The 21,988-nt window shown below is 44.8% G+C and overlaps 2 protein-coding genes across 2 annotated transcripts; one reads left to right on the top strand and one right to left on the bottom strand. All coding sequences in view use genetic code 11, as the record gives it.

The window, feature by feature from the left end:
* Window positions 1–1,428: 1,428 nt before the first annotated feature.
* Window positions 1,429–19,530, top strand: EGR_03806 (SH2B adapter protein; the record flags this gene model as incomplete). Its single annotated transcript, XM_024493055.1, has 9 exons — window positions 1,429–1,663; window positions 5,022–5,520; window positions 5,960–6,299; window positions 10,333–10,437; window positions 11,074–11,417; window positions 13,952–14,184; window positions 14,262–14,695; window positions 18,491–18,909; window positions 19,482–19,530. The coding sequence occupies 9 exons, from the start codon at window positions 1,429–1,431 to the stop codon at window positions 19,528–19,530; spliced, it is 2,658 nt and encodes an 885-aa protein (XP_024352516.1).
* A 158-nt stretch (window positions 19,531–19,688) lies between these two features.
* Window positions 19,689–20,950, bottom strand: EGR_03805 (putative small nuclear ribonucleoprotein F; the record flags this gene model as incomplete). Its single annotated transcript, XM_024493054.1, has 2 exons — window positions 19,689–19,797; window positions 20,703–20,950. The coding sequence occupies 2 exons, from the start codon at window positions 20,948–20,950 to the stop codon at window positions 19,689–19,691; spliced, it is 357 nt and encodes a 118-aa protein (XP_024352515.1).
* Window positions 20,951–21,988: the final 1,038 nt, after the last annotated feature.

Here is a 21,988-nt window from a genome sequence, read left to right as displayed (position 1 = left end):
ACCGAGGGATAAACCACTATCGTATTACAACCAAGGGATAAACCACTATCGTATTCCATTTTAGCTGAGTGGCCATTTATAATCTATCTGGATTTTGTTTGACTGCAAATACGCAAATGAGATTACTTTTGCTCAAGTAACTAAGGTGTCTTCATGCAAGCAGCGTTGACTACTCCATGATAAAAGTTTTCATATCGTTCTAATGCTGGTGTCACCCTGATTGTTAAATTTCTCTTGCGGGATGCAAAAATGGGATGGTTGCATTGGATACTGGGCTTAACTCTAATAATGAATCACTTCGAAGTCGGTGCAAAATCCGTCATTTACAGAGGATGAATTTTTCCTGCGACGTTCAGACCAAGTAAGTAATCAAAAAATTCCGCATGATTTTATTCTAATTTCATGTTAGCTTACTATAGTTTTTGAGTCTACTTTAGATTGACAAGAAGCATTTAGGGTGCAAAATAAGAACTAGAATTAAAGCAGAAGAATGGTGGCTCCTTAGACGTTGCAGGAGGTCCATGTCATATAGCAGAAACTTTTCAATTTCCGTTGATTTGAGTTCTTAGTCTTCTATATGAACATTATAAAGCTTTGTTGTTGCGTTTTTTGATCATTTTGAGGTCGTTAAAAGCACCAGAACTAAGGCAGAATATGCATTACTGACGTACGGCATAGCTAAGGCTACTCGCACAATCCGAAGGTTACGCCGCCGATGACCATACAGCTGACCAAAAATTAAGTGCCTCTAAAATCAGGCGCAGAGTTTGGTAAGCTAATTAAAAACTTTTGCAACCTTTTCTAAAACTACCATTTGCTAAAACTAAGTCCTTCTCAGTGGCATGGGCCATTATGGCTTCAATCAAGGCCCTAAAATCTAATGTACAACGTCCATAGGTAAATATGAAAGTTTTAGGCCAAAAAGGGGGAATACGGCTGTGTCGGTCTGCATTACTTCGTGCCGCCATATAGAATTTTAGGGTTATTTTAACCATATTTCTTGGACGCACGAAGTGACAAATCTGGCTCTAAATAACCCTTAAATGCACTGAAAGTCCAAACTGGTCACGATTTGACAAAATGAAGCATTTGCACTTGGCTTAGTTTGGAATTTTCGGCTCTGACAAAAATAGGCCATTGTTAACTAAATTGTTTTTCCGTCTAACACAACTACCTGCTCGAAGCTTTTTTTAGGTGTTTTCTTTAGAAACATTTTATTTTTCGTTTAAAGCTTTTGGAAGTGCAGGCCAAAATTACTTTTAGAAGTTTGAAAGTACGAGACCTAGATTCCGACAAAGCGATTGCGATGCTCATTTGTTCAAAGTCTTGCTGAAATCTCATTGGCTTAGAGTCCATTTTATATGAAATGTTGTATTGTAGCCCACGAATCCGGCGAAGATCGTCCCGTCAAATGTAGCTCCGATGACGATGCGCCACGAAAGTTGGAATCGATTCTGCCAAAACACCAGCAACCGATTGGCGATAGAGGCTCTTCAGCTGTTCAAGGCCCACCTCAATGATAATCGTCAGGATGACCAACCCGGTTGCGGACGGGAATTTCTAGACAACATTTGCTTGGGCATTCGGAAAAAGTTTGAACTCGCCTTATCCCAAAGATATTTCATCTCAAAAGAAGACTGCACCAAATTTTATATGTCTAAAGGTTGGTCTAAACCCTAGTATGCGTACCTACTGAATTCTAGCTCCCAGTTATTTTTAATGTGTATTTCCCTATTTATTTTGACAAGTGCTTAATTTCATCTTCCTATTCTGGTTTTCTTTTTTGTGCCTATTATAGGAACTTTTCATTTTTAGCAAATTACATATCGCTAATTCCTAGAACAGTTATTGCTGTTCGCTCTTGCTATTCCAGCTTTGACTGATATTCCACATCTAAGAGTTCTCTTCATTTGTGGAAATTTTGTCACCTGCATATTGTCTTCAATACATTTGGACTGTGGAGGTGTGCACCGTCTCGTATTTGATTTGGTTAACCGTCTTGAATGTATTACGGCTTTCTGATGTGCTCATTTCTTGCAAAATTCAGTATATCATTTTCGTTCATCATCTCGCACTGTTTACTTTCTCTGGTTTAAAACCAGTTCTTATTTTATGGATTGCAAGAAACTTAGATTGTTAAGACTGTAATTGGTGCGGTATTAACTAGCCATCTATGTACGATTGTCCTGGGAACTGTTGCAAATTACTACTAATGCACTCGTTCAAAAGTTGAGTGATGCGTAATACTTTTGCTTGCTCTCTTATAGCTTTTTTTTTGATTTTGAGACTTTTTGCCATTGTAATAAGTGGGTAAACTATTAGCTGTATTTCCTCTAAATTTCGTTGCTGCCATTTCCTTGGTTACCTCGCATGTTTCATCGTCCAAGTTTCTCAGTGACACTCTGCATGGTGAAGAGATATTAGTTTTGGCTCTTCTTATTGTTGATGTCGATGGGTCGTGCCCTCCTGGAGACCCCATTTTCATGGTCGCCAACTTCCCTCGTGGCAATCACATGTGAGCAATTCCGATTTGCCACTTACCGTAGCAGTGGGGCAAGTGAGATGCCTATCTTATCCACCTCCTTGATTTGACCTATGGATTTCAGAGACTGAATACCCAATTGCTGCCTTTCCCAATGTTCCACGTTTCTTGTCGATGAAGTACCCACTTCTGGAACTAGCTAACAGTCCCTCTGCTACAAATTCTGTTTGCCAATTGAGATAAGAAGGCAACCGTCTCAGCTATTTCGTTCCACTGGCCTGGTCACCATTTCCTTATCTCGTGTATGTGTGTATGTATGTGCGTATTTTTTTCGCGCAAGGTCGTCTTCAACTGCCTAGCCCAGTGGAATGAGTCACTTGGTTAGTTTGTTGGTTGGCCGGTCGGTTGGTGGTAGCATTAGTGCTACTAAATTTAGCAACTGCTCACTCTTACCCCTGGGCAAGAAAACAACTTTCCAATTACAGATGCTTGATGCAATCGGCAGCCTACCCAGCCAGTTGTCAAAGAAGCGAAAAATCGGCAGTTACTATTTATTAAATCGTTTTATTCTGCGCAAGGCGATCATTGCGGTTTAGAGGGCGAAATTGTCAACCAATTGTACCGGAAAGTGTTGAAACGTCATCTGCAGTGTAAATGGTGAATTTTAGAAGAGTTACTTAGATCTGAAAGAAATGTCATATCCATTAATTTATTTGGAAAAGGATGGAATGTTACAAATCATCCCCTCTTGTTCGCGGTAATGCTCTGCCAATACAATTCGCCTGCTATTTATTTGCCCGGCTTTAAGATGTGCTTTAGGGATAGGGAAATCGACAGCACTTCTGGGTAGATGATGGGCTTAAAAACTATAGAGTCTTACGTGTTGTTTAGGTCAATCTTTTGGTCACCGTGACTTGAGGTTGACGGGCTTCGCCGTTCCCGTTAGTAGGCTTTCTCTCCCTCCGTCACCTATTACCATTACTCACCTCACGACTTGACTCATACACGTACGTACGCAGGTGGGCGGACGGGCACGCAACGTCGCGTGAACTTCCGTGCAATGGTGGCAGTGGCTCTCCGCTTTGGTCTCTCCCTCGTCCTCGCCCCATTCACTCTCCCTCGGAGCTCGTCTCTGTCGCTCTGCCAATAGTTTCTTTTTTGTCTCGAATAGGGATTGAGTTTTGCCTCAAGACCATTCCCCATTTGACCTAACTTCCGGAATCGCCAACTTGTGTCCAACTCAATTTAGCCTAATTTTAACGGTTCAAACACTTCCTATTTGAAGTCTCTTTGTGACTGACTCATGACTAGCAGTATTTGAGGCTCCTTTCCAGACTTTCTCACTACCTTTTCCCGGCTTGAGAACGGATGTTAGGTCAGCCACAACGGATGTGGGGCCGATTTTGGAATCTCGTGGGTACCTATCCGTGACATTGTCATTATTAGACCTGAGGTCTCACAACCCAATAGGTGAACGCTTTCTTGCTGTTCGACACCTTCCTCAGTTGCTTGTTTAATACCTTTTTAAGTGGCGAAACGACGGTCGCCTGGGATAGTGCTCTACACATGAAGTGAGAACTGAAGTTGAAGCAGTATTAATAGAACTAGGGGTGGCTTTCAAATTCACTAAAATGCTTGGCCTTGTAATACCTTTGCCTTGATATTTCTTGACTTTTTGATACGCTCCTGTTGCTCAGCAGGTATTCATTTTTCATGGCTAACAGGATCGGATGCTCACCTTAAGAAAATTCGTTATTCTGTGCTGTTGGAGCGGTTTACCAGGCTGTGAAGCCCTTTCGTATTCACTCGGATAATTTCATTTATGGTTCTTTATTTTACGTGGATCTCAATACCTTAAGTCCGTAATGAAAGCATCCACTTTTGAAATGACAGTGTTGATACTAATGGCTTTTAAAATCCCCCTTGCCGTTTTTTACCATCTCTGCTCTTTACAGCTTCAATGAGATTCAAATTGGAATAACCAGGCGAACTAATTACCTCTCATTCACTTTACATCACACTAATCCACATGTATTTTGAATGATTTCTCTGGCTTTTTAGCGTTGTTCAGTCGACATTTCCGGTGGGGAAATAGAGAGTATTCCAACTAACAAAATTTGACGTCTACCTCAAAATGATTCCTGCATAGGAAATAAAGTCCCCTTTACAACATCACTACATTTGTTCGTAACACTGCTGCTGTTGAATCTGTAGTCCACCTTTTACTCTTTGCTATCTCCATTTCTGAAGTCGCTTGTAATCGGCGTACTTTTTGGCAGCATAAAAGGTTCCTTACTGCTTGATTCCTTCCTCCGCAATCTACTTGTGAATCCCATTTTGGACAGTCAATGTTCTCTTTTGCAGGTTCTGATTTCTCACGTTCAGTGTGAGAGTTGCAAATAGAGGAGTCATTAAAAGAACAGAAAGAAACTTGAGGAGTGTTTAACGCTCTCCAAGTTGGTGCAGCTATAAACATGGTTTCATTTCAATAGGTTGGCGCCTTCCCCTACTTTTTGATGTTCTTTTCAACCTGCCGTAGATTCGCTTCGCAAGAAGCAGCAATCCAAAGCTGACGAGGCGGGGGACTTTGATCCAGCTGGGTCGGAGGAGGGTGCCTGCACCACGGAGGAGAAGGAGTCCTCCCTTGCGGCATCGTCTTCCCTCTCCCTCATTGGTGATTCCACCCTTGGTGGTGGCGGAGGCAGGGGCGGAGGCCATCACCACGTCCCCGCCTCTTCCTACGTCAACGCTAGCACCGTTGTTGCGGCAGCACTGGCAGCTGCAGCAGCTCAGCGGTCTGCTGCTAAGGCTACCTCCGCTACCGCGCCCCTTCCTGCTACCTCCTCTGCTTCCGGTCCACCCGTCTCTTTGCACCATCACGACCACCACAGTCAAAAGGCAGAAGGGCGTTGGCGACCGGGTTCATGGCTTCGACGCTCCTTTGTGTTGCTGTGGAGAAGAAGGGCATCACCGGCGTCTGCCACTGCGACTGTGGCTGCTTCTTGTGCTAAACCGCTTCTTCAGGATGATATTATGAGGTGATTGAAATTTGGAGGTCCTGGAAAGCAGTTTTTATACTTTTCAGGCATTAGGATCATGGGTGAATAGACTTGTCCCTTCTCCCTCCGACTCGTGAGATTTGGAAACCGCATAAAACAGTTTTTACTTTGGAGTCAAGACTGGAGTGGCAGAAGGTCGGTTTAGTCCTCATGTTTGTAGTCAAGTACTGATTTTTAAGTTGAAATATTTGAATACCTAAATTACTCTGTTTTTGAGTCAGCATCGATGTAGCCTTTTCACATTATCCTGATCCAAAGGCGAATATCCTATGACTGCGAACTCCTTGAGTCTCTGGTGCTTTGAAAGACGTTTACGTTTGTCTTCGCGGAATTTGCTCTGCTTTTTTTGTACCACAAGTCCAGTGAAAAAGGTTGACCGCTCCCCTCCTGGTTCCCTGTCTCCCTCTTTCCTTCCCAGCATAATCGCTTACCACCAAGCCAAAGCCAGCAAACAGTGTCGTCCTCCGGGCGCTAACATCCTTCTCCTTGGTGAATGTGTTCTTGAGGGAGTGCTCACTGAGTGGCTGGGTCCTGGTGGACTGGGAGGCAGTGGTGGTGCTGGTGTTGGTGGCGGGGTCGGCGGCGGTGGGGGCGGTGGCGTCTGCACTCCTCCGCCTCCTTCTGCCTCCTCTACCTCCTCCGCTTTTTCTGTCCCCGGCCTCTTGATGCTGCAGGACAATCCCCAGTGGGCGAGATCTCGTCTCCTACTCATGCGCACGTCAGCTGGATATGTCCTAGAAGTCTACACACCCCCTGAAGTACGTATATGCATCTTGTTTTGCCGATTTTAGCCTTTATTTTTTTAGTCTCTCTCGATACGATTTCAATATGATCGACTAACTCATTATTCTAGACAGTATCCACCGTTTGTTGAAGACAGGCATGTGGGGCCTACGAGCTGCCTGTAGCTACTTTGCTATTGTTTTTTTGGTGGAAGAATGTTTATTCTCTCCACTTGCAATCACTACTGGCTCCTTCATAATACTTTATAATTATCTAAGCTGATTGATAACTGTGACCCTCAATTTCCTCCTGAAGACTACACAATACGTGAGTGATGGTCTTTGGTCTTCTTTGTCATCCCTCGGAACTTCTACCTTTCTAGCTTCCCCGGTATTCGTCTTCAGTTTCCAAGACCGTCATCCATGATCCGTCTAGCATAATTTTAGAGTTAATTCACCATGAAATTCATATAAGCTTTTCCATTTTCCTAATCAAATTCTGACGTTTTCCTTTAGCGTAGTTCTGATGCCACTTTTCATCGTATTTCAGTTGGAGCCAAGCCAATTTATCAAAACCGCCAGATAAATTTTCCTTGCCAGGAATCCCAAAAGCAAGCCACTCCACGTGCCTTGGAATATCAACCTAGCTGAATGTGTAATGTTTTAAAAGTGTACCTCATCTAGACCTAGTTTCTGACATGCATTTCTTAGCATGAAAAAGAGAGGGAGAGAGGTGAAGACCATGCATTGCCTGTCAAATTGACAACACGGCTTGACGAGATGTAGCTGTCAGATTAGTCTGGTATCCAGCATTAACTGTCTGACCTAACACCTTAAGTCAGGGGCTCAATATATTAGACGTTTTTCCCAGCTTGTTTAGACAGTTTTTTCAGTCACCCACCTGTCTAAAAAATTTCCCTACCCCAGTAACCAAACACCTTGTTTTACACCAAAGATGGGTCATAATTAGTGCAGCTTGTTCTGGGGCTACTTTGTTCGTGTCACCATAAGACTTATTTGGCAGTAGGTCAAAAAACCCACGTTGTCATCGCTCTTCTCCCAACCTCCCTATCGCGTTGTGCCAGTGGCACCACTCCATCTCTCTCACCCCCCCTCTCTCTCTCTCTCTACTCACAAATGGGATAATTAATCCCTCTGCGTAAACGCATTGATCAATTTTTTCCACGTCGCGGCGGGAGCCATTCCTTCCTTCCCTCCTTCCTACCCTACCCATGTTGCAGGCAAGAAGACCCCAACTGTTGTTTCTGCAGCTGCCGCGTGCATTTGGGGATTGCGTGTGCGTAGTTGTGCCTCATGGGCAGGGGCTATTTCTGGCCTTGTGTGACTGCCGCCACTACAGCGACCACTTCCCTTCTTCCCTCCCTCCCCTCTTCGTCCCTACACCCCTTCTGTCTTGGCCCAGGCGTCGTGGGGATCACGTGGGCGCAATTTTGGCTCACTGTCGTAGCAGCCAGTCTGCCCTCGTTTCTGTCGTCTACGCTTGCATTACGAAATACCCCGTCTTGTGCGCCAAGCGAATTGACAAATTACGAGGGTTACCTTCGTGCCTCTGGTTTGAGTGGTGGTTTAGTACTTTTTTTTTACCGCGCTTGTGCGTTTCGAAAAGACCCCACTTAAAGTTATCTGTTAAGACGATTAATGTAGTACTGGATTGCGGTAAACCTATCTTAAAATATCCTTGTGTAATAGCTACGCTCTGCCTAATCGCTTTGTTAACTGTCAGAGAGGGACTATCGCAACCTGCCACTAAAAATGGTTCCATTTTATGTCACATTGACTGCTTCTCCTTTGGCAAGTTGCTGAAACAATGGTTCAAATTGACTGGTAATGGCTTAAGATGGGCGCACCCACTCTTCAGTGTTAGCCGCCGCTTAGGTATTAGCCCAGGACTTCGGCGTAGTTGATGCTCTTTTATTACCAAGAGAACGAAGTCGTCTCTCGGAGTGGAATCTCTCCGATCGATCATCAACCAGTGGAAGCTTCAAGGCGGTCATTCATCCCAACCCTTATCAACTTCATTCATCCGGAAGTAGAACCTTTCCACCCATCCATCCGTCTGACTAGCATGTCTTGTTGGTGTTAACTCATTTGAATGATTTGGGATGAATGTGTAATCTTCGCTTTTGTGGTCGTTGTTGGTGTCTTTGGTCGGGGTCAGAGTGCTGTCTTTACAACACCTCCATTGCTTCCTCTTTAAAAGCTGTCAAGAAGTGGAGGCACAACCTACTGTTTCCTTTATCTCGTTTAAAATATTCATTTTCAATATTTGAATAAAATGCTGACCTTTGAGTTTCCAAAAGCCCTTAAATCTAAACTTGAAAAGAATGAAAGGGGATGTGTCGTTTGTTTACGCGGCTGTGAAGTAGGGGACTTTTTGGGTACCTGCGTCAAAACTCATCAACTTGATTGCATCTATGCCTTCGTAAATAGAAATGCCGTACATTCTCGAAACGCATGTCTTTACGATGACAACTTTTTATTGCGTTTTTAACATTGGTTCCGTAACCGAGTAGTTGAAACATTCATAGCCGGTGGAATTAGCGCTAATAAAGGTAGATGCTTGAAAATTAGCTCAAAGAAATTCTCTCTTTCCTTTCCCCACCACCAATCAGGCTTGCGAATTCCTCTTTTGGGGAACACTTTATTTCGAAAGGCTAGGAAAAAACCCAGCCCTGGTCCTCTTCATTCCTACCTTATGCTTTTATTTCCCGAGGGCCTATTATTATTTTCCATGTGATTGTCCAACTGAATAAGTACCATCAAGGGAACTCGGAGGAGGAGGTGGGACAGCTTCTCCCCATCCTTTCTTCCACTCCACTCTCTTCACTCCTAAGGTCCTACTTTTTGCATTGCCTTGTAAGAATGGGCTGATTTACTTGTTCTGTCTGTTCTGAGGTGTTTCTTGCGCACCCCTCGGGTTGTATCAATTTGTACCGATTGAGGAGATTGCATCAGTAACTGCCATTTGGCCTCTAACACGAAGTTACTAGTGGCCACCTTCTTCTGTTGTGCACCATACGCACGCACACAAAGTCATCCTGCAGGAATGAAGTGCTGCATGCCTTAGAAGTCTGGCTTGGACTGGTGAGTGGATCGTTTGGCAATAACTAATGACATGTTCGTTTGCTTGGTGTTACCAAGGCAAACTGCTTTACACAAGTCAGTTAGCAAAAGCAGCAGGATGACAATCTTTCAAGTTGGTAGTTACCTGCAAGTGCACCTCACGTGACACCCACTTGCGGGGCCTCCGTGTTCTTGCCATTTGGCTTAGATTTGAACGAATTTTCTGCATTGTCGCGCAACTTTAAAGCTGCCGCACCTCCGAACCCAAGTTGGACTCTTTTCTGCAGGGCGGCATATTGGGATCACGTTCAAGAGGCTCCACCGAAAGTTGTTGAGGGAAGGTTTTAAAATGGGAGGAAAGTACTAATGCTAATCGGGCGCACATTTACCTACATTTTGTAATGCATGCATATAAACAATCGGAAGTGTTTGCCAAGTTCCTGCAAGTTGCACAACGTCATTTTAGCGGGGTGTGCCGAAACCGCCTGGACTTTTTTGGTCGCTGTATTATTTTTGTGTCGTCTACATCTGCATTCGAAACTGTCATCTCCAGGCGTGCTTTTTATCATCTATTTTTCATTTAAATGATCACTTAACGCATTCCCTTTTTTGATGATTGCTTTCATAAAGCTTGAATGACTTCTTAGTTAAAACAAATGATTTTAGCGAATTTGACTGGAGTTTGGTGGCTCCAGTAACTTCAAACGCGGTTTATATGCATTTAAATTCATTCAAGAATTGTCATCCATTTGAGGTGCATTTCACCCATCTGGGAGAGACGGTAGAACTTCTGATGGTGCTAGTCCGGTACTAGCTAAGCAACTCTTCATAACACTTTTGGGAGGGCTAGGAGTGGTTGAAAATCGACATCTTTAAGTTGCTCTGAAACGAGTAATGACGAGGTAATCTTTCAAGGTATTGGTAGTCTACGGAGTCTGACTAGATTGGGGCGGGCTTTTATCTTCTTTGCTTCGTTGTTTTTTAGTCGAATTGTCCTCGTTACGGTATCGCGTGCAGTCTGATAGCGGATCTCCGACGTCTGCGTCCTGCCGAGTTGACAGATTTTCGCAACTACGTCTTCCTTCTCAAGGTAGTTTGCCAAGCTTCTTTTGTCTGCTCGTTCAGTCTTTGTCAATTCTCTGACTTGAATTCTCACACGGTATGCTTTCAATGGGTCACTGAACACGAAATGTTTGCTTCCTAGTCCAACACCACGAAGGTTTGTAGGTGATGCGAACAGAGCTCTGGAATGCTGCGATGGAGGTGAGACTGTTGCGGACTGATTAGGTCTCTGTGACATCGTATGTGTAGCCGCTCTGGTTTCTTCCCCTCCTTGCTTTGTGCGTCATCCCCTCCACCCTCTGTAATTACTTTTTCGTGTTTACCATCACAACAATATCCATCAAATTGAAATTGTCGGCCAGATTGAAACGAAGATCTGGTTCAGAAGTCTTCAAAATTCAACAGTAGTTCACATCAATGCTTTGTCGCGTCATTTTAATTCTCCTGGTTCTTTTGTTTTGTATTCGGTAAAACAATTAGTACTTAATGGTTTATTCGAAGTTTGCTTCCTTTTCGTTGAAATCCTTGGTTTCTCTGAGTCACTCTCAAATCCTTTAATGAAAGCAGAATTAACTGTTGACTGTTGAAAAGCAGGACAAACTTATTCATAGCTTCAAATGCCAAACTGAAATGCAGCCGAAGCTTATGCCCCTTTGACTTCTAGACTGAGTCTGGCGACGAGAAGATCTTTGAGGCGGCCTCCTCCAACGAAGCCGCCTGTTGGCTCACTGCCATCCGCAAGTGTCTCCCGCCTCTCCGTCGTTGTCTCACCAATCCTGCTGCTGCCGTGGCGGCTGCAGCCGCAGTAGCCGCTGCTGCTCACCAATCCCTGCCCTCACCCGGCAGCCATCAGCACCATCACCACGGCAATGGAGGCGGTGAATTGGCAGAGCCTTCTCCTCTTCTGACACAACAACCACCACCACTACCTCTGCCGCCGCCTCTACCACCGTTGTCACTGTCGACAGGGTTCGAGTGTCAGAGACAGGTGGCTCCATCTTTGTTGACGTAAGTTTGGAGGCGATCAAATTTGAGTGGTTATGGGGGGATTCTGTGCCGATATGGTCAATGGATCGCTTTTAGTTCCATCTCCCGAGTTTTACAGGGGGTATATGTTGAGCGTGCCTTTTTGTTTATTCTGATGATAGCATTTGACACTATTTTGCAAATGGGCAATTCTCCACGTGGAGGAAGCAAGCCGGGGCCAATTTGGGGAACAAGTTGTATGGATTGAAAGGTTATCCACCTTGAGCTATGAAAGCGTTGCTGTGCCTCTGCACACAGGTTGATGCGAATGAACTTCCTCCCCATTTGTAGCAATGAGGCCACTTCCCTTCACATTTGACTGGTCTTTGGTAATGGCGTCCTTCCAAATTGTCTGTCTGCCTTTCAGCCAATTTGCTTTTTTCCCAGTCTGTCTTATATGGGGTGTTTGTTTATCCTTATTGCGTGTGTGTCTGATTCTTCGTCTCAGCCCAGTCGACCAGGCAGACGTGTGGGCGATTGGAGATTTGTATTTTATTCTTTTTTTGTGTGTGCGCATAAAACATTTAGTTTTGGGGTCGTAAACCTTCTTTTCTAGCCCTACGCAGTTTTCCATCCTATCGGCGGGGATTGTATCAATCCGAAAGACGTTTTACGGTTGAGAAATACTTAGAGCAGCAGCTTTATGTGCACGAGTAAAGGTTGTCTTGTGGGACAATCAATCTAGTGTCTGCTCCTTATTGTCCAATCCTAACGCCTACTTACTTGTCGTTTCGTCCAATCGACGACTGCTTGAAACTCCACCGTCAAGCAGATCGCCGTCTTTCATCCAGTCGTAACAGTATGTGAGGGGAGTGGGGGGGGGGGGGCGGTGGCGATTATGGGTCGGTTCTCCACGTCATCTCTGAAGGTGTTACAAAGTCTTCGTGGCTAGAAGCGAAGCTCCATGCCACCTGTTTAGTTTAATTCATTCAATCTGATTGCGTTATACTGCATCAACTGCTCCCTACAATAATCACCATTTCTCATCCTGGGCCTTCCGCAAGGCTGGCTTATTCGTGATCACTTAGAGTGAATTTGAATAAGTTTTGCTGGTTCTCTTGAGATTAGAAATGATCAAAATGTGTATTTAGATAAACATCCCGAACTGATCCGCGTGACACGCAAAATCGTGTTGGATCTTCGAGGCTCTCTTGAATTAAATCCCATGCTTTCCTACTTCCCCATTTTCTTATCCCTTTTGCAGGCGCCGCTTTGTCTTGCCTTGGCGAATTCAATAGTAGCACCAGGCAGTACAGGCGGCGGCCGTGGAGCTGTTTTGATGAATTTAATTACCCCTTTGTTGTTGTTGCTGTTGCTGCTGCTCTGGTGGTACTGTTAGGCCAGTCTGGTTTTTTTATGCATGTCCCGTCTCGCCTCATGTGCGTACGTGCGTGTGCGCTAGCTTATAATCCGAGTGTACACTTTCCTACCCCTTCATCATCATCGTCATCACCTGTCCCTACCCTTCAATTTTTGTAGCATCACTTCACTACCTCCTGGTTGTTGGGTTTATCGTGATGCTAAAACTACGCAATTTAGGGTGAAATGGGTTTAAATTACTGTAGAACTGTACGATGAATGGTCGAGAGCTTTAATTTTCCGGTCGTTTTCAATTTTACCAGGTTAAATTGGCCTGTACCCTACCGTTTGATGGATCGACCTTGGATGCTGTCGTGCAGGGTTGAATTGGTGTACGGTAAATTGTCAGTTTAACTGGCTTGAGATCCTCTCTAATGAGGGCCAAATTATGTAATAGGCTCTTTTTTATCGGCAAATGGGTCGCTTTGCAATCGTGGAATAGACTAGCAAAAGTTTTACGATTCCAGTCGTTATGTTTTCTTTTAGAACGAACCGATGTGTCACTGCCTTGGGAGCGGTGTCTTGAGCTATACCTTCATGCATGAGTTCATTTAAGTTTCTTAACATCTTATGAGGAATTACTAAACAGTTTCGGTACTTTCATTATACGCTTCTCCGCCTGCTTTTGGGTGTCTACTTGGTGTAGAAGATTGGTGCTTGTATTTATGCTCCTCTACCCGTTGCCTAGGCTTCTACCTGACACACTTGGCTGAACTCAGAACTGCCGTGAATCAAAGTATGCTTGAAACGTATTCCTTCTCTACAAGTCAGTCCCAGGTTTCCCTCTTTGTGGCTGGTGCTTGTGGCTGTAGCTGGGTGAACTCCAGAATCCCGTTGCTTCCATCACACCAATAGTTTAGCCATTTTCGAACCTCTTAAGTCAGGCTGCTCAATAAGAGAGTACATTTTTTTATCCTAAAAAAGCATTCTCATTCTCTTGCACTCGTGGTTGTTGAATTCCCGAGTTCATATACGATCGGCTACTATGCCTCTTCTCACTTTCGCTGTATCCGACACAAATTTCGAGAACAAGAAACAGTTTGAATAGATTCTTTTCATATTTAAACCTCACTGCTTTTAGAGTCCTTTTTTGTTGTGATTACATAGAAACAGTGAGGATTGACACCAAAATAGTGCCACCTTTATCTTTCTCCCAGGTCTGCTTCCAAGTCGAAGATGCTGACCTCAGGTGATGAATTCGGACACCAGCACTCAACCACCTCTTCCACTGGCGCACTAATTGATCAGGCGGCCACTACCACAAAGCTGCATCACCATCACCACCTCCACCACCATTCCCAATCGCAACAACAGCAGCAGCAGCCGAATCCTTCCGTCGTCCCCAAACAGATCTCCTCCCAACAACCATTTAATTCTCAGGGCGCTGGCAGTGAGTTGAGTAATCCAATCGCTGCATTTTTGGTGCGTCAATTCCCGTTCACCGCCTGTTTTGTTCTCCTCCGCCAGCACTCGTGTGTCCGCTTCCCTCCCGTCCACCCGCCGCCTTCCACCGCATCGCTCCATCGGAGCACACACCCTCCTCTGCTCCTGCTCCTGCTACCATCCCTACCACCTCTGAGACCAACACCGACAACAACCCATTCGTGTGCGATAAGCTGCTGGCCAATTACCCTTGGTATCATGGCACTCTGTCGCGCGTCGCTGCCACCGCCTTTGTTCTCGGCCAGCCGGCAGAGGTGGACGTTGGTGGGACGGATGGGGCCTCACCGCCGCCACTGCCCTCTGCTCCGACGCGTAACCCGCAGCAATCGTCGACAACAAACAGCGCCTCTAACGCTGCAGCTGCTGCCGGGTTGTCGGACGGAGTGTTTCTGGTGCGACAAAGTGAAACTCGGGTCGGAGAGTTTGTACTCACGTTTAGTTGTCATGGCAAGGCAAAGGTGAGTCGCCCTTTTGCGCTCTCTTTTAATGGTTGTAAAATGCATACATTTCTCGTGTTGGACTTTTTTGCTTCCTGCCGTCAGTGGGAAATTTATTTTCTCTATGTAACGTTGGAGGTCGTTGATTGTTTTTACCTTGAAATTGCGAAAAAAAGAAAGATAGATGGACATTAGGAGGAAACAAGATGAGGAGTAAATGATTTCACTTAAATCCCTCTGGAAGTGGTTGAAGTGGCAGGGTCAAGTTACCATTCACTTTGAATGAATCACACATTTCATACTCGACTGTTACACTGATGACGAAAGGGAAGAACGCTGGAAGAGACTGCGCAGAAGAGAGGTAGATAGGTGTTTTTTCTTGTCTAAAACTCCTTAGAAAGTTGTGCCTAATTTGGATGAATGAGGATTATCTCTTGAACGTCCGACTCTGCCGATGAGAACGGGAGGTTGATAAAGCCCCAGAGTAGAATAAGATACGGAAGGAGCTGGAAGGTACAACGTACTGCAGAGATTGAAGATAACTAAGTTTTTTGCAGGGTCTGAAATCAGTCAAACCCTAAATCAGACGTTACCAGGGTAATGCCGGAGATCTGTAAAAGAATGCTTATTCATTGCCTTAAGGGGTGTAGAAGTGCATTTCGTATTCCTCCAAAACAGGCCACAAGGTCTATGGTGGTGGCACCGACAACGATACATACACGTTAACTTTTGGCATCAACACACATGCGCACACATACACGCGCCAAGAAAGAAATGGGAAGTCGCTCTGATTCTGTCTCAGCATTACCATAATTTCTCTTTGCTCCGGCGTGCCTGTGCGTTGGCTCGCTAACTCGCCTTTTGGCATCATCCTCCTCCATTTCCCTCCTCCCCCCCGCTCTGTTTTCTGTGCGTGCGCGCACATACATTCCTGTCTCCATGTTGTTGATGTTGGTCTCTTTCTCTCGCTCTCTCTCTCGGCCGCGCACCACCCGTCCGCTTGCCAGGTTATGTATGTGGGTCTATCAGCTGACAATGTCCACCAGCTTGCTGATTGGTTGGCACGCGTCACCTCGAGGTCATATGGGCTGCGTGTGTGGGTGTGCGCGTGCAGTCGACTGATTGGTTGGGCAAGCGATTAGGTCTTGATATCGTCTTGCACACACACACACACACACACACGGCACGTAACACGGAATTGCTAGGGCCCTCTTGTCGTTTGCACTTCCTAATCTCATGGTCTTTCACACAGTTTGGGGATTTGTTATTCGTCGGTGTGTTTCCTACTTGGTTTCTGATTTTCAGTGGTTTCGCAGTTAAAACTTCTGTCTTGCCAGTGCCACGCATACATCATGTGGCATGTGTTCATTGTCGAATTACAGTAACTGGTTGCACCACGCATTGGTTGCGTTTGAAGTGGTAAAGTACACGTAGGCTGGTTTTAGTCTGGGGGCAATCCCACTTTTTCAGTTGTAAAGCGTAGACTTTTAAGGAGAGCCAGTCTTTTGCAGTCCTGTGGTGGCCAATTTGCCTCTGAGAGCACTTTATTGAAACTGTCAAAGTATCGATGACTTTTTTACCTTAGTTATACAGCCAAAGTAGAACATCTTAACTTGCTGACGTATCGTGGGTTTGTTCACTAGCCAGTCACAGCATCACCTCTACACCAATCGCTCCACTTTTTTTATCGGCCTTTATGAACTGCTGGCTGCGCTATGCCATATTGAGTGTTCCACAACGAGACGTAGACTCTAACTTAACACCGGATCGCGCATTGGCTTCTCCCACGTAAAGAATTTGAAAATTGCTGGTATTTAGGGCTAACACGGAGACTTGTGGTGGGTGCCCGCATATTCGGGCGTCCGCAGCGGCTGCCTCCCCTCCAGATATGCGGCTTGTGGAAGGCATCGAACTTCCCCTATCCAATGATCCACTTGAAATTGGATTACTCATCGGTTGAATCTAACGCTTGTGTCCAAGTATTCCACTAGTTCTTCATTGTGTGTTGTGTCAGGGAATTGTCCATTATTGAAGTATTTGTAGAGCGCTCACCTTCAGCGACTCAATTTACTCGTTTTCTGGACTTGGTTAAGGCTGAGCAACCTCATGTTGTTGAATGACACCTTGCATCCGAGTGCTCTATCAATCCCTTCCCTCCAGTTGATTTCTATCCTAAAGCTCTCAAGTCTCCTGTCCACAAAGCAACGTTTCCCCCTTACTTTATTTGTACTCTTAACAGTGCTGTCTTTTGTGGTGCGCGGACTGTTTTATCTGATGTCGCCAGACTTTCTAAGCAACGATGCCCATTTTCATTCCTTCGTTATTGGATGACATGTTGTCATTTCTGACAAGGTAATGAGGTAGTCGCACCTGTTGAAACGTTCGCCTTAAGTTTTTGCAGTGACGTGCGGTAAGTTGAATACACTTTATCAGTTTTCAAGAAGTTTACCATCTATGTCATTTTCTGGTAAAATGCTTTGGTTGGATGACAGGCGTAGTAATTTTAACCCATTTGCACTGGTTGCACGGTAAATCAACTCGCCGATGGCTTTGTAATGCTCCCAGTCATCTTTCAGGCTTTTTCAAAGACGCGCCGATGGTGGATGTGGCATGAGCAAGGCTTCACAAAAATGCCTTCCAGGTAGACAGCTCGAAAGTGGTATTTGTGTTTGGGACATCTATATCCAAGGCACTCTGACGTGTGCGCTGAAGTTTCCACAATGCTTTGACTGATCACCTTCCACGCAACTTCTTCAACTATGCCTCCTCATACATTGCAAATCCGTTCCTGTCTTCCTCCTTCATTTCACATGGCTGTGGCTGTATTCGTCGACTGGGTGTTCGATCGACGTCCGCATCCTTCGTACCAGTAGTTCGACCATTCTCGAACTAATCATTCTACTTCCAGATGCTCATTTTCTGGACAAGACGTTTAAAATGATGACAGAACTTAGTCCCTTCTTCACTCTGGCACGATTTACGCTATTGGTAGCAACGTTTGTGCCAAACTTCAAGGGCAGTCGTCTTGTCAGACAGAAATTGCTACCACATGACACGCTAATTCGCGATCAATTGCCACCTTTTTTCCTCCTGTCTTCACTGTTTCTTAATAGCAATGATAGGACTTTTTTATTGCCCATCGTATTGTTGACGTATTCGCCATCTCAACCCAGATGTTTTGCCCCTTATTTTTTCCTCATTTCTCCATACCATTCATTTCCTTTTTCAACAAGATGTAGGGTCAGATAAGTGGGGAATCAAAAGTGCAGCATCATTTGAATACTCGCGACAAAAGTGCCAAACGTCAACCCATTTTTAATCGCTCCCTTAAATCCTCCATTGTCCCCGGATTTCGGATACGGAAGCGATTTCAATTTAAAATTTTTCCCATAATCCTGATTCAAAAGGTGGTGCGATTCTCATTTTCAGCGGAATGTTGCTTTATTGTCAACCAATGAAAAAAAAAAGGACTTGGCAGAATCACATTCACGCCAAATAGTTTCTTCTCTTTCCTCATGTGTTTGTTTATTTACTTGTGTGCTTCCTAGTACCAAATCTATGTTTTAAAATATCTCGCTTTGCACTTTAGTGCGTGGCGTAGTGAAGCAACGTTAGCTACAGGAGAAGAAAAGTGTAATTTTGCGCACCTAAAATCATGTTCGCAGGAACGGGAGTACGATCTCCACCTCACGGAGCCATTCGTCTCCCCCTGCTACTGAATTTCAAAATAAATAGACGTCATTTTCTCGATAGTGGTTGATATGATTCACCAAGTCTGGAGTATCCAGTAGACTTGATTTCTTTTATCTTCTCTAGCATCTACGAATGACTCTCAGCCCCGACGGTCAATGTCAAGTTCAACACCTTCCCTTTGCCTCCATCTGCGAGATGTTGGAACACTTTCATCAGGAGCCCATCCCTCTGGAACATCCCCCGTCCTCCACTACTCAGTCTCAGCAACAGCAGCAGCAACACCCAACTCCACTACCCCATTCCTCCTCAGCGGGCGACGCGAAACCCACTGTCGATACGGCCCCTCCACCCGTCACACTATCAGCCTATGTGGTGAACACGCGTCGTGCGGCTAATGCTGGCCGTCTCTGTGGCCCTCAGTGGCCACGTCTCGTTTTCTGTCGTGGCTCCGTCCGCGCCAGCATCAACACTGTCTGCTCGGACGTCGCGTCAGTGGCTGCCAGTGTGGCCACGCGGGCTGTGCAGAACCAGTACATCCTCATGTGACGTGTAAATAGTGATCATGATAGCACACCTACTTATTTGCGGTCAGTAACATGCATATATGTGATCGCCGGCGCCCGATATATCTCCCCGTGACAATCCTGAAGCGCAACATCATCGAGAAAATGGAAGAATAGCACTGTCTTTTCCCTCTCTACCCTGGTCTCTATTTCTCTCTCTGTGTCTCATTTCTCTCTACCCCTTCATTGTGCAATATCTTCGATCTGCCTTTTCTCTTTTAGAGAGTTCTTTACGTTTTCGTCTTTTCATTTGAAGGGAGGAAGTTGTGAAAATTGGGGATATTTGCGTAATTTATGTGGCTCTGTCCGTTTAAATGCGGCTGACATCCGAGTGTCGCCACTGATCGGAGTCGGGTTACGGAAAGATGTGGTTGAAAGTACCGATGTTAGGCAGAACTTCCGAGAGTCTGTTTAGTTAGGTTTAAATTTGTTCGTTTGCCTTGTTTGCTATGTCAGTGCCCTCGGATATTCGTCCGTAATTCTCTTGGTATGGGACAGTTCCGGCCATTATTGACTAAAAGGAACATCTGGGTCGCCGCCTAATCTTTCAGGTATTCGGGTGATGCTGATGGTGGGTCCATCGTTGTTCTGCCGGTTTGAATGCTCTGAGTGTGAAGCCCTGGAGGTCGCTCACCTCGAGCAGGAGGGGATTCGGTCCGGTCTGTCGTTTCATCCAATAAAAGGAAAATTTACTGAAGGAATCGGTGGTGGATGGTGATTTTCGCGATGCGGGGCGCAACAACCTCAGCTCAAGATATCTATGCTGATATACGCGGAACCTCACTCCTAATGGCTACTGTAGTAAAGCTAGTTGGAGTCTGAAGCAGCCGCCGATGTTCCACCGAGAATCCCACCCTAGCACTTGATCTTTAGTCAACGTCGAAAACCCTCATCCACCAAACAGAAAGTCATCGGTGACAAGACTGGCTCAGGACGAGTCACGATCTGATCAAGCTGAACAACAAGAGCATGAGCAGTTAGGTTCTAGGGGCAGGACCTCATCATCCTAACGTTTCGAAGACAGGCTCCTTTTCCTCATAGGGCCACTTGAAGCATTGGACAAATTAATGGTATTCGCTGATACTAACCATTAACAAGTAGCCACGATGACATCACAGTCACACACATGCTTTAACACGATGTTTAATTCACTGAATGAATTCAATCCATCTCCTGTGGCATTTATGCAAAGGAAAATAAACCAACCAAGCGACGCGAAGACATTACACGACGTCAAGCCACGAGTCCTAGACGGAGTTTAATGAACAGTGATTATCGGAACTTGTAAATTTCCGGCCACTCATTCACAGTCGACCACTTAATTAACTCCACAACCCATGAGTAACAGAACTAACATCCACATTAAGGGAAGACCAGGGATTATCAACTGAACGTATTAATGTGAGAACAACCTAAACAACGTGTCACACGATTAAGTCAGGGAACTACATACATCATATTAACTACAAATGCTGGTACAACTTTGGCTCGTAATCACCCCATCGATACTAATGCAAGTGAACCAAAAAAGCAAGAGAACCAAAACGGACACCAGAAATAACGGATCTACCACCTCAATCAATCAATGCAAGTCTTGGACTCACTGTTAACCGAACATCCCCAAACCTCGAACAACGAAACAAAACACTTGCCTCGAAGATGTTCATGATTCATAAAAGTTATTTGCAAAGTTTGTATTTATTGTATAGAAGGCCACACAATCGAGCATTATATACAGACGCATACGAAAAGCAGTACTAAGGAGATGTTACTCCATATCGGTTTTTGAATCGTCTTCGCATTCTCTGATGTAGAGAACGTTGTTACAGCGAATCAACACTTCTCCCAGGCTTCCGGTAAAGCAGTTGTCGATATACTCATCGGTACTATGGAGCTGAAGATTCATATAGCGATCCACAGCGACCAAATATCCTTTGTACTCCATGCCCCATTTAAGTTTTACGATTACTTTCTTGCCAGTTATACTGCTCAAAAAGGGCTTCGGCGTGAGAGGCACCATGTTTGCAGAGGTGTAGCGCAAATATCAAATCTGCGCACCTGGCCCCCGATTGGTCAGAGCCCTTTGCGGAAAGCAGATTAAAACAAAACAAGATTTAAGCAACGTGTGAAACTAAATCCGGAAAAAATTTAAAGTCAAATACAAAGTTTTATTTAATTTTAAATTTAAAAGTGAGGCAATATGTTTTTAGTAGCACTTACTGAATGAAGCACGTTCCCCTTAAGCTTTTTTTTAACCAAACAGTTGTAGCGTCCCGTGGCCCCCTGAAGGCGAAAGAAGACACAATACTCGTACAAAATATATATTTTTAGCACGGAGAAGGTGCCTGCGCTATTGGCATGGCCCACAAGGCCAGCCCACACAGCGAGGTACAAGGGGGCTAAATCTATGTACAAAAGTGGCGCCTCACCAGAACCGAGGGATAAACCACTATCGTATTACACAGTATCCTGTTTGCTAAAACCAAAAAATTTTTCAACAACCTGATCTAAACAAAGCAAAAAACCAAAGCTGTGGTAAAAATTTAGTCCAATCAGAGTAAAAAATGGAGTTTTGTTTCTAAACTCAGTTGTCAAGCTTTAAATTTTGCTTTTCAATATTTAACCTTTTCCCTAGGCCATTTAAACAACACCACCCACATGTTTTATTTCATTGTTTATACTGCTTTTCCCTTTTCCTTCAATTGGCTATTTATATTATGGTTCTTTATTTTTCTTTTCGTTACACCTCACTTTTAATATTCGATTTATGAGGCGGTGGTGTAGCGTCCCGAGACTCCCTGAAGACGAAAGAAGACAAAATACTCGGACAAAATATATTCAGCACGGAGAAGGTGTTTGGGCTATTGGCATGGCCCGAAAGGCCAGCCCACCCAGCGAAATACAAGGGGGCTAATTCAAAGTACAAAAGTGGTGCCTCACCAATACCAAGGGATAAACCACCATCGTATTACAGTAGTCAGGCCCTTTATTCAGCATGTGACTACCAGGGTCAATTCTTATCCCTCCGTTTCCACTAGGTTGTCACATTAGAGAATTT

This window comes from Echinococcus granulosus (assembly GCF_000524195.1).
Source record: "Echinococcus granulosus chromosome Unknown EG_S00021, whole genome shotgun sequence".
Taxonomy (NCBI): Eukaryota; Metazoa; Platyhelminthes; class Cestoda; order Cyclophyllidea; family Taeniidae; genus Echinococcus; species Echinococcus granulosus.
Note: the sequence above shows the minus strand (reverse complement) of the source record. Positions and strands in the feature narration are given on the sequence as shown.